The sequence below is a fragment of the Xiphophorus maculatus genome, chromosome 11 (assembly GCF_002775205.1).
Source record: "Xiphophorus maculatus strain JP 163 A chromosome 11, X_maculatus-5.0-male, whole genome shotgun sequence".
Taxonomy (NCBI): Eukaryota; Metazoa; Chordata; class Actinopteri; order Cyprinodontiformes; family Poeciliidae; genus Xiphophorus; species Xiphophorus maculatus.
Genome location: NC_036453.1, coordinates 3,673,377 through 3,686,106, shown reverse-complemented (window position 1 = coordinate 3,686,106; position 12,730 = coordinate 3,673,377). Strand labels below are relative to the sequence as shown.

Below are 12,730 nucleotides of genomic sequence, written 5' to 3'. Positions count from 1 at the left end.
CAAATCAAGGGTTCCAACATTTTCAGATCGTATCCTGCCGCAGAAAAATGGTTCCTGATCGCACTCTCGTTCTGTCTTTTGTCCAACAGGTGGTGAAAATGATGATTGTAGTGGTGTGTACATTTGCCATCTGCTGGCTGCCCTTCCATATCTACTTCCTGCTGCACCAGTTCTACCCTGAGATGTTTGAAGAAGTGTACATCCAGCAGTTTTATCTGGCCATCATGTGGCTGGCCATGAGCTCCACCATGTATAACCCCATCATTTACTGCTGCCTCAACGACAGGTTAGTCAGCACCTCTGCACATGCAAATCTGTTATTCATACCTCATTATCATAAAGCCTCACATGTTTACCATGCAGTCTCAGCGAATACTGATTTGAAAACAGCTTGAAGGCAAACAGATTCCCTCACATAGGTTTGTATGTTTGTGGTGGTTATAATTTGATCTGTGCGTTTCTTTGAAGAACTTTGAAGGACGCTCTTCAACTTATTCATAATGAGTGTTTCTATACAGAAGTAGTGGAATCTCATCTCAGGGCGGAAGCAAAAATGATAGCGTATGCATTCATTTCTACTGACAGGAAAATATCAGAGTGGCTCTTTCAAAGCAACCAGCTGATCTGAAATGTTGAAGCAAAATGCTGATTTCCAAACGTTGAGCTCATGATGTTTCAGCTGCAAATCAGAAACAAGTGAGAGTTGCTAAATGAGCCGAGTGGCCAGGCTAACTACTTTTAGCTTATTCAGCAAATGTGATTCCATCTCCCTCTTTGTCCATTAACTCTCTTTTGTAAAAGCCAAAAACTATGTCGAGCGTTAAAACAATTTTTGGAAAATTGAAAAAGTTATTTCAAAGTTTGCCATTTCCACCAATCTTTACTAAAGAGATCCATCAAAAATGCACATATGAAACACTGATGGAAACACAGTTTACAGTGTCCTGTGAACAGAGCAAGTAACTAGAAATCACTATTTATATTTGCCTTTGATTGCAGTTGATAAATTACACATATGCCACTATTGTATAAATTATTTTAATGTCATGAGGAGATACCTCAGGTAATTAGGATTACGCTTCTACATAGCTGGTGCTGTAGCATACACAGTTTGATCACCAGGTTTTTAATTATCAGATGTTCTTGAACAAGTTGAAAAATGGCATGGCTCTGTACTCATGAACAATGGCTTTATTTAAGCCGGATTAGAACACTGAATTCATCCCAATGCACACTCACTGTACACAGACGGGTCTGTATTCGCTTCAAAAACTCAGGATTTGTTCTACAGATTACTATTGCTCACATTCAGACCCATGTCACCCACCGCACACACATTTTTTGACACACCAGCATACACTCCAAGACATGAAAGACTTCAGCGACAAGTTGCTGTGAATTCACCACGACAGAGAGAGACTGCTCATGCTCACTTTGGAATCACTTGTTCAGGAATCTGTCAGCACCCAGAAAGCTTCCAAAAACAGAGAGGATAAACACCAAACTTTCTAAATGATCTCAGGAGCTGGTTAAACGTGAGGAGTGGGCGTGGGGAGTGTAGCGCACGTGGCATCCAACTTCTGAAATATCAATCCAAAGTCTTGATTTTCTCGCAAAACAAAGACAGATGGTCAGCTCTGTTTGTTGTCTTTAATCGTCGCCCTTTGTTCTCTCTTCCAGCCACTTGTCTTTGTGCATCTGGTGAAGTGCGATTTCACACTTAGTTGTGTTCTCCAAGGAAATTCATTCAGTCCTAATAAGGCAGACATGTGGGTTGGATCAGCCTAGGCTGAGTCACTGTTTCCGTCCAGGTTATCAGCAGGTTTTGGCTCATTTCAAATAAAACCTGTGATCCATCAGCACCCCCTCCCCCCCCTTCTCTGTGATGGGTGGTTTTTTATCTTCTCATCCCTTTTTTTTTTTTTACAAAAAACCCTCCCTTTATTTGTTCACATCTTCTCTCACTGTAAAAACCTTTGAACTAAAGATCATCCCCGAATATTCTCTGATTAAGTGGAATGTCAAAGTTATTTTTGTCTCTTTTCTAACAGCTTTACAAGTGTTAGCAGACACAGAGACGCTTTGGTTAGACTGCTTGTGCTGTCAGGCAGTTGGAGAACTGCTATTGCCATTTATTATTATGTTTTACTCATCTACTGAAGAGTTCGGTAGTAATTCATCAAGGTGGAGCTAATGTAAACACCGTGTCCAAGTCGTCTGCCTGTGTAAGCTGACATTTTAAAGCTTGCTTTCTAAGCTAAACTCTGTGAATAATCATCCACTGGATCCAACCCAACAAACCACACAGAGGCAGTGGATTCAGAATCTAGAAATTACTGTTTCATTAAAAAAAACTATCTGAACCAAATTGACCACTTAAATTTGACAAAATCAACAACAAAAAGATCTGAAAGGACGCAAATGTGTTTTAACATAACACACAAGTTTGATGAACCAAGCTGGTCATGTATTTCCTTTTAGTGCAGAGACTGGACTAATCTGTTTGAATGTATTATTAACCATAATATAGAGCTCAGTCTTTGTAACGAGCAAGTCTAACATTAATTTATTAATCTGGGATTAACAAAGTAAAACCAAATCTAAAGGTGTTACTTGCTGTATATCATGTAAACGGTCGATTCCAGTTATGAAAATGTCCGTGTTTTAAAGCTTCCTTACAAACTCTGTGAATAATGAATCACTGAATGCGCCACATCAGGCCACCCATGCTTCCAATTTATGGTGTTATTGTGATTATTATCTTACCAAACAAATGTCCCTATCCACAGCCAGAAAAGTGCAGCCTTGTAGTAATTTAGAGTCATTGTCCACTGAGGACATTTCATTTCATCCATTAAATTAAATATCTGGATCTTTAGCCGCTAATTGGGCCATTATGCTCCCTTACTGCAGCAAAAGCATTTAAATTAGGCCGTACATGTTGAACGTAGCAGAATCAGACGGTAATCTCGTTTGTGTTTTTCCACTTTAGGTAATGTGTTTCCCTCCTGTACACACTTATAATTGGTTATTTGTCTATGAAATGACAAAGAACTTGGACAAAAGCCACATTTAAATGTAGTTTTGAGAAGGCTCCACTTTTCAGATCACATGTGACTTCATTGCGTACGATCAACATATGACAGCATCATTCAACTTAAAGCGCATTTACCTCAGGAGGTGTTGCAGCCAGTCACAGTCACACCCAAAGTCGACTCTTCCAAGCGCCAACAGCTTCACAGACATTTTAAAATCTGGACTTGGATATTTTCAGTTTGATGGAAGTTCTCTAAAAGTGGAAAATCTAAGTGGAAACTCCAAAGGGTTTCTCATCAGCCGGTCTTCTTTTCAAAATGTAATATGGCTGCCTGTAAGTAAAAGATAAAGGTGAAAAAAACATCTGGTTTAAAAAAAGTGTTTATTTCATTTTCTGACAAATTGTTTCTCTAAAACTCCTGCACCTACTCAGTATAATCTCATTTAAAGAACATGTAGCCAACTGCTTAGTAGAGCAAAACAGAGAAACGGTTACTAGCTTGTATTGCTAATAATTGCTGGCTTGGTAATGGTGAATGTCAGTTCACAAATCCCACCAGTTTTCAATAGCCAAGAGTGAAACTTTTCCGTGTCAGCTGACGGCAACAAAAGTTGAAAATGTTTCCACTTCCTTGTGTTGTGTCATTAGCCCACATGTGCACATCTACGAGCTCAAATTTTCACACATGAATTACACCAGCCGCTCGGCTGGACGAGGACAGGCGACTGTCACCTCAAGTTCCACAGGAAATGAATGGAGAGGGACATTTCCAATTTAACATTCAAAGCAAAATCACTTCCTGTAGAACTTCCTGGATATAAAAACCTGAGTAACTGCAAATCTTCAGACATGTTTGGTTTGAGACACTAAAATATTTTCTTAAGCATTTTTTGAAAACGTGCGTACATATGGGCAGTTGCCCAGGGTGGCATGAGAAGTGGGTGGAACACCCAAGAACTACAAAATAAACTAGAAAATTTCTGAAGAAATTTAAACGGGGCCTGCCAAAGTCTGCCTGTCGGTTGGCACACTTTGTAGGCATTCTGATGCTACAAATTAGCATCAATGCTAAAGTAAGCTACAATGTACTCAATAGCATGTGGAGATTGACAAACATGTTGAGTAAGATGGACTTATGCCATTCAGTATGTTGAAATTAGTGTAAAAGTTAAAATGAGCCAAACTGCTAACATTAGCCAAAATGCTGTCAGTAGCATGTGGAGCATCACTCCATTCTGTGTACTAAGCATGGCTAATAAATAAGAAAAATAGCTAAAAACATCTTTTAGGGAAAAGGCTAATGTTAATGGGGGCAGTGAAATGCAAAAGTTTGTGCTAAGGTTAATTCACTGTCTTGTGCAGCAGGGCAGTGCAATAACCTGAGAGAAAAAAGATAGTAAAGGCTAATATTAGTTAGCACTACCCTGAGAGGAATATTTAGGCTTTTATTTTGAAATTCCATTACAAAACTTAACGCGGTGTCACTGTTGCTCCCCGTGATTAAGCTCATCATTACCACCCTCTGTACTGAATAGCTCTCCGATAGCAGACGGTGTCCATAAACAAGTTTACTAAATATTGTACAATAACTGAAAAGAGAGATGTAACTTCTATCATGAATATAGATTAGCCAAAAACCCTCCAAATTACAATGAAATATTTCTACTTCTGGTGGGCGACGGAAGTAACACCCTTAATCGTTTCCCCAATAAGCCTCCCAGGAATAAGGTGGATAGAATGTTCAATTCCAATGGTATCAATGACATCAGCGGTTATGACGTCACTCTATGATACCACAAAGGAGTCTCTCTCTTGAATGTAGCTCGCAGACAGCGTTTTCTCAGACCTGTTCCACAGTTCTATCGCGACAGATCACTCTTCAGAGCACGTTCGAAATTAATTGAAACAAGCGGGATATCGATTCCAAATATTACACGCCTTTCAGAGAAGCAAGAATTTACCATAATATAGACATGAAGCAACAACAGATTGTTTGTGAAGATGAAGCTTTTCCAGCTGAGCTTTCATGGCTCGACATGATGGACCTCAACATCCAAGTCGACTACGACGCTGTCATTTCTTTTAAAGATGACAGTGACAGCCCCATTAAGCCGGAAGATGAATCAGCAGAGATCCAGGGGGAATCAGGTCCTTCTGGCAACTTTGAGAGTCCAACATCATTGGAAGTCAAGCAGGAAACAACTCCCTCTGCTGGCTTCGAGATCACCCCCTCAGTGGAAGTTGTGGAAGAAACAAGCCAACACGTCATCGATCTCACAAAGCAGGTAGACGACCTTAAAAAAGAGTTGCAGAGTAAGATTTTTGATCTCCATGAGGAAAGAGACCGAAGGATTGCATATCAGGCTGAAGTCAAATCACAGCAGGAGGAGATTGAGAAACTGCAAAAAATGGTGGTAAAAGAACATCACCTGCGAGTCAAACGTGAACATGAAAGAAACGTGCCAGAGATTAAAGATGTGTCAAAGGTTTCTTGCTCTACCAAAGTTACAGCCGACAAGAGCATCCTTCAACAGCTGGATTATTTCAAGAGGGAGGCTGAAAAATATGCCTCCCGCAACAAAGGTCTGATAGAAGTCATGGTAGAAGAATACAGAGTGAGACTTAAATACGAGGAGCAGCTCAAAAGTCACACAGAGCAAGCTTCCAAATTCAAAGCACAGGAGGAAACGGTGAAATCTCTGCAAGGTCAGGTTGCAGACCTGAAGGTGAAGTTAAAACTTGCTCTGGAAAACAACCGTCCTAGAGTCTCCACCCAACCAGAGGTTCCCCTGCAAATAGAAGACTCCCTACGACCAGAGGAGTCCAAGGAAAGACAGACCTCCAATCAATCAGGGAGGTACGAGGAAAGACAGACCTCCAATCTATCAGTGAGGTACGAGGAAAGACAGACCTCCAATCAATCAGTGAGGTACGAGGAAAGACAGACCTCCAATCTATCAGGGAGGTCTAACGAAATACAGACCTCCAATCAACCAGGGGTCTCCATGCATAGCGTGGCTCGGTCTTTGCACCGACCCACACCCAGGTTGCAATCAGAAGGGTCCACGCAAAGCCAAACCTCCACACAAACATGGAGGTCTGAGGAAAGACATACGTCCATGCGATCAACCTCCACTGGTTGCATGAAGGGGCTTCATGTTGGCGTTGGCGTGAAGGCCAATCTATGCCCGGCTCGGCCTTTACGCCGACCCACACCCAGGTGGCACTAACCTAGGTCACTATCCAAACCCAGGTTTTGCTAACACTCGGCATTAATTGCTTGATTAATTGATCTCTCTAAATTGTCCTAAGGTGTGAATGTGTGTGTACAAGGATAAGTGTGTTAGATGATGGATGAATGAATATTTGTTAAAAGTGTCTGACAGTAGAATATGAAACAGAGAATCTGCGAAAATCCATCTAGCTCTGCTACTGTCCAGAAACATCCAATCAGAACCAAAAGGCAAACCTTTGGTTCTGATTGGTTTCTAATGTGTTGAATGTGTCTCAGCACATTCAACACATTAGACTACTAGTGTACTGCAGCTACACAATTGGCAGAAAAACACCCTAATATTATATCATCATTGTGTATAATGATTTAGAAAACAAAATGCTGTACAGGTTTGTCAAAACTATTTCGACCCATATTAGAACTTTACATTGATTTCCTTCATTTTAGTAGCTGTGATTTTGCCTAATCCACACATTTTCAATAACCCTACACAATACTACCCTATTCCTAACCCTAACCCTATCTAAAACTTAATTAGCATCTTACCTCTAAATGTTACCCCTGACTCAAAGCAATGAGTCCATCATATTAGGACCAGGTTTTGGTCCTAATATGATGGAACTAATGCAGTGTTTCTCAATTCTGGTCCTCAGGCCCCCCTGCCCTTCATATTTTAGGTGTTCCCCTTCTGCCACACACCTGGATTGAATCTGTGGGTGATTAACATGCTACTGCAGTACTTGATGACTGCAGAAGAGGTCATGCTGTTCTGGAACAGCTGTTCTGAAACAGAGACACACCTAAAACATGCAGAGCAGGGGGTTTAAGGACTGGAATTCAGAAGCACTGACCTAATGTGACACTGGACATATAATGGTGCGTTCAGACCAAATGCGTTTTGAGCATCAGGCACAGCTAGTTTGCATTCAAAGTCTATGTGGAGGCGCATCGAAGGCCGTTGCATCGCGCTTCAAGCCTCTAGCGCGGCGCGATTTGAACCGTTTGGAGCGTTTGACACATGTAGCGCATCCAACGCTTCACATAGACTTTGAATATAAACCAGACTCGCCTGACGCTCAAAACGTGTTTGATGTTAATGCATCAGTAGAATGTTCAGTTCTACTGGTAACAATGACATCAGCAGTGATGACATCACTCTTTGATGCATCAAATGAATCTCTCTTGAGTGTAGCACACAGGCTGTTTTTCAGACCTGTTCCTGTTTCAGAGTTATAAGTTATGAATCTTTTCCAGGAGTATTGTTAAAATGATTTGAAGGCACAGAATCAGCCCAGTACAGGTTCACATTCTCAGGTTAGAGAGACTCACCTGGTATAAAGTTAATTTTTGGTACTGGAATCACACCGGAGATAAATTAGTTTAATCAAAGTATGTCATGAATATGTGTGCATGTACTCCATCTTAAGTCCAGAGCACACTAGATTTTTGTTGCTTTTGCCACCACTTGATGATATGCATATAAGATATAAAATAAACAGCAACATTCAGAGATGTAGTGAGTTTATAGCAGTTGTTCCACCATGTCTGTAGTTCTGACGTTCTGCCATCACTGTGGTTCTAAAGAGCAGCTCAGAGAGGCAGACTAAATTCTGTCTAGTTTGGGTCTAACTGACACTGTTTTGTGTCAGTTAGACTTTTGTTTTGAGCTAAATTTGACTCGTTTTTTGTTAATTATGTCGCCACAGTTACTCGAAATGCCAACAAAAGTAATAGCTCCCCTCACGGGATTGAGCCGCACGTTTTGATGTATATATTGTGAGGGGGCACGCAGCGGTACGAGCCGCATTAACGGTAGTAGGAAGTGGCAATTATTTTGAGGTGTAGAACAATAGGGGCCAGTTGTTCCCTGAACAAGTTTGGCACTACTTGTTTGCATGGCTAGTGGAGTAAGTTTCCCTTAGTTGCTGTTGGGTATTGTGAGACTAGATTATTTACTTTCTGCTGCCACAAAAAAAAAATCTGATAATTTCTTGCATTTTAATTGCTTGGGGCTTGCCCAGGGCACCATTTCTGCAAGAATCACAATTGCGTGCATATTTGTATTTCCAGCTTAGTACGATTAATCGATTTGGCAGCAGTACTTCAATAGGACTACAGTGACAAGCTGTAATATTTTGCAGCTTACCGTATTTCCCGGACTATAGAGCGCACCTCACTATATGCTGTACCCACAAAGTTTTTAAAAAAAACTGGAAACGTACATATTTAAGCCGCACCGGGCTATAAGCAGCTGGCATCTCCGTTGCTCTCAGTTTTCCACAAGGACCCAGCAGAGGGCTGTGTCCTTAAAAATCTGCTATTAAGGACGCAGCCCTGCGTCTCCAACGCCGAACCATGGATTCGTTCACGCCGAGCTCACGTGCAGCGGCTATCGATCTGTACTACCAGATCGATAGCCTTCAACTTAAAAGCGGCATCATAGGAACTTCTTTGTGTGGTTTGCATGATGAGTTTGAAGAAATTTCTCCGTCGTGCCTGCTGCTAGCATGTGCTTGTTCTAAATGAAAATCAGCACTTTCTTCTTTGATTTCCAATTTTGACTTCCAATGATTCACTTCCTGCTATAGAGCCCCCTGGTGGTTGAAGAAAAATCCACAGAAAAGCAGCACCGGGCTATAAACCGCATGGTTCAAAACATGGGAAAAAAGTAGCGGCTTATAGTCAGAAAATACGGTAATTAACTAATTGTATTCTCTGTTCTTCAGGTTCCGTGCTGGTTTCAAACAAGCCTTCCACTGCTGCCCCTGTGTCCCTCCAGGCTCTTATGAAGGCCTGGAACTGAAGTCTACTCGGTACCTGCAGACCCAAACCAGTGTTTGCAATCGAAGCCGGATGGAGACGATCGTTTCCACTGTCCTTCGTGCCGGGGAGGACGCGGAGCATCCCAAGGTCAAAGCTAGAGGAGGCCTACTGGGTGGGGCCGCCGTTGGCGTGCAGCCACACAGTTCCTCCCTGGACCTGACTTCGAACGGCTCGTCGTCAAGGAGCGTCTCCAAAACTGTATCTGAGACGTCCAGTTTCTTCTCCAATAACAACCTGCAGGAATAGTCCTGCTTTTCACCAGACAGTAGTCAGAGTGCGTGAGTTGACTGTTCACACGGTTGCTTTTGTCTTTTGAGGGATTCGGGTGGAGTATTGAGAGAGTGTGTGACTTTACTTGCTGGTGCCTGTTAGTTTCTGTGTGTGTTTTAAAGGAAAGTCGTCCTATTGATCTGGGTCCTTATTCTCTGAGCACTGCCATCAGCCACAGCCCTACTGAAGAAAAAAAATAATTCATAAGGAGTCATGTTTATTGTACACTAAAACCAAACGGCAGCAAATCAAGATTAGCACATTCCAGTATGAAGGCCAAGCAGAAGCTGAAGCTGAAGCTGTCATCTCCCATCTTCACAGCTTCCGATCGTCAACGCCGCTTCCTCTCAGTGCAGAAAAGAGGGGGCGGGGCTCACAGGTTCTCAATCACACAAGCCATGTGACTTCACACAGTCTATTTTGGACCAGAGCCGCCGTATAGCATGAGACGAGCGTGATGCAGGCAGGGCCTGGCTTTAACGGAGGGGTTTCTCTGAAAGACGAGAAATTCTTCACACGTCTAGCTGAGAGAAGCCTCTGACGACAGGAGCGCTCTGACGTTTCCACCGTGAGGAACAAAGTATCAATTCTGAACTTTAACAGAGAATTTTGGCGGTTGTTGTTCGTGCGTGGGCGTGTGTGTGTGTGTGTGCGCCACTTGATCCGAATGCTAATTCTTATCAGCCTGAGCAGGACCGCATTGGGAATCCACCGTGCAGAATGTGTGTCTCCCCGAAAGAGCGCTCTAAAGATCCCCTGTGGGCTTTTCTGAGAAGTTCTGGCAATCAGTGCAGACACCAGCAGCGACTGGCTCATCTTTCATCTGTCAAAACATTGACTTCAACAGCTAGCAGCACCGTTTCTGAAAACAAAGGGGTTTTTTTGTTGATATTTTTTTTGACGTTGGAAAAGTAACAGCAGGATGGATTTCACCTGAATCCAAACCGCAGATCAAAGAAAACCGTATTTCAGAGTCCAACAGATCTAAACAACTCGTAGAGCCCGGCGAGGAACTCACCGGTTCAGAGTTCTTGGCACCCTGCTCAGTGTTTATCGAACACTTAATTACGGGATTAGAGTAGAGCGATCTTACAGACTGTGAAGGATTTACAGTGAGTAGCTGCTTTGTCTTTATGTGCTTTGGCAGGATTACATTTACACCTCACACTGTGTCTGGAGCAAACGTCTCCTTGCTTCTGACATCCTGTGTTTGAGGTGTAGATGATGATGACTTCTGTCATGTAGTCATGTTTATAAAGTGTAAATTAGCCAACCGAGAAGGACTATCAGGGCTGAAAGTCTTTGAGCATCTTTTGGCCTGGATTGTTAAAAGTCCGTAGTGTGTAGCTCTTTAACATGCAGCCGTGTGCCTTGCTGCTTAGCATAACGTCTGTGAGAGGCTGACAGGATCACAGCAGCAGCTCAGGCTGCTGTTGTCCAGAGAAACGAGGCTGTGAGGCGAGGAGCCGCAGACACCCACCGGGACAGTCTGTTACATCCTACAGCACTAACACCCCACTCCCCACATTCATTTATATTCACATAGTAATATGACCGGTGGGTTTAGAGTTTATGCTTTGCTGCACTGTTCTTACTCAAACTCTTAAAAAAAAGACTTTAAGGTATAATGTGATATAGTATTAATTGTTTAAATGTGATATCTATGGAAAAGGTTACTACGTTGTATTCTTTCATAGTTTCACTTCTCATAAATGGTCGGTTTGATTAATTGATGTCTGAATGTTGTACAAATCTCCTGCAGTGTGTTTACTGGCTAAATCCACAAGATTTACATATTTGCTTTGTAAAAGAAAAAAAGAGACAGACATTAGCTAGGCATTAGCTCACATACTGCAGTGCCTCCAAGAAGTCTCAGTGAGGTGTTGATGTCTCAAATCTAGTTTTTGTTCATATAAGGGAAATGGCTTTATGTTTGCATCTTTTTATAAATGATATTTTACAGATATAGTCGGCTTACATCCTGTTTTTAAAATGGGTACTGCTGGAAAAATCTGAAAATGCCACGTAAACATCCACACATAAACACCAGTCACAACAGACTATACAGTTAGTTATTTTAAACAAGAATGTCCTGATAGGGATTTTTGTCAGATGGTTTGGGAATAGGTATGTGCTAATACCGACTTCAATTTTTTCTTAAATTACTAGAATCCAGTTCATGTATGTCCTCAAAACAAATTGCACTCCACATTTAGTCGGTGCCAATTATAAGCACCATAAAATGCTCTTCATTGATGAAAGAGGTGCGTCCTCTTCAGCAGTCTACAATGAACTCTTGTCTTAAACCTGCTAGTTTTATGCTACATAGCTCGCTAGGCTAAAGTTTGCAATGCTAACTTTGTGAGTTAACTTTAGCATGCTAACTCGCTGTTTGGATATGACTTGGTGATCATTCTGCTCCTAACACAGTTCACTGTCACTCGATAAATGTGTGTGCACAAACCGTACGGAAAAGCAAAGTTCTTCACCGTCATAAAACTCAACAGTAAGAAGACAGAGAAGGTGACGTGACACAGAAAATAGAAAAAAACTTTAGAATCTAAGCAGAAAGCTCAACAGCATAATGTGCCAGGAACTCCCAGTGAAAATGATTAAAAACTGCCATGTCATCCTTTGTTTCTGTCTCAACTGTTGTGAAACGGTTACAAACCAACTCTGTTGAAATCACAATAAATTTAACCTGTCAATCAATGAGGATTTAAAACTACATGGAGGTGACTTGAGGATATGCAGAAGCCCTGGGAGAATAACCTGCTTTTTTATACGAGTCAGCTTCCAATTTAATATGTGAGTAAAAGCATCGATTTTAGGAGATTTTTGGAATACAGTTGAACACATTGGGCGATGAAGACTTAAAGGTTGGCCTTTTTTCTAAATAGATTATTCTGTCATCCATGTGGTAGCAATTGCATTTGCGATCCGATTACAAAGTTGGAAATGCCTTACACTAACAAAAAGAGAACATACAGAACTGTACTCTAAAATTGACAGAGTAGATATCTTGGTCCACCCATTCACCCACACATGCATATGCTGTGGAGCGATGGTGGCAAGGGTGGTAGGAGTTCACCCCGTAATCGGTGGGGCGATGGAGTGAGGATCAAACCAGCAACCAACTGGTTGAGCTGGGTGTATGCCCACTCCACCCACCTCTGCCTACTTCACCCACCTTGCCTGCTGGTGGTATCGCCGGTGCATGGCGACCTTGTTTCCGTCAGACTGCCCCAGAGTCTGACAGACTATCTACTATCTAGTAGCTTGTCACCATCGGTATGTATGAATGGGTGAATGACTGATACTAAAGTCATTCATTGAAGCACTTTGAGGTCCTATGGAACTGATAA

At 42.0% G+C, this 12,730-nt stretch overlaps 1 protein-coding gene across 1 annotated transcript in view; it reads left to right on the top strand.

The window, feature by feature from the left end:
• The window catches only part of LOC102218980 (substance-P receptor-like), a 54,875-nt gene extending 42,880 nt beyond the window's left edge, over positions 1–11,995 (top strand). The window contains exons 4-5 of the mRNA XM_023342558.1: positions 90–286; positions 8,999–11,995. Coding sequence (XP_023198326.1) covers positions 90–286; positions 8,999–9,341 — 540 coding nt within the window. The 3' untranslated portion in view covers positions 9,342–11,995. The remainder of the gene's footprint in view (positions 1–89; positions 287–8,998) is intronic.
• The last annotated feature ends 735 nt before the right edge of the window (positions 11,996–12,730 follow it).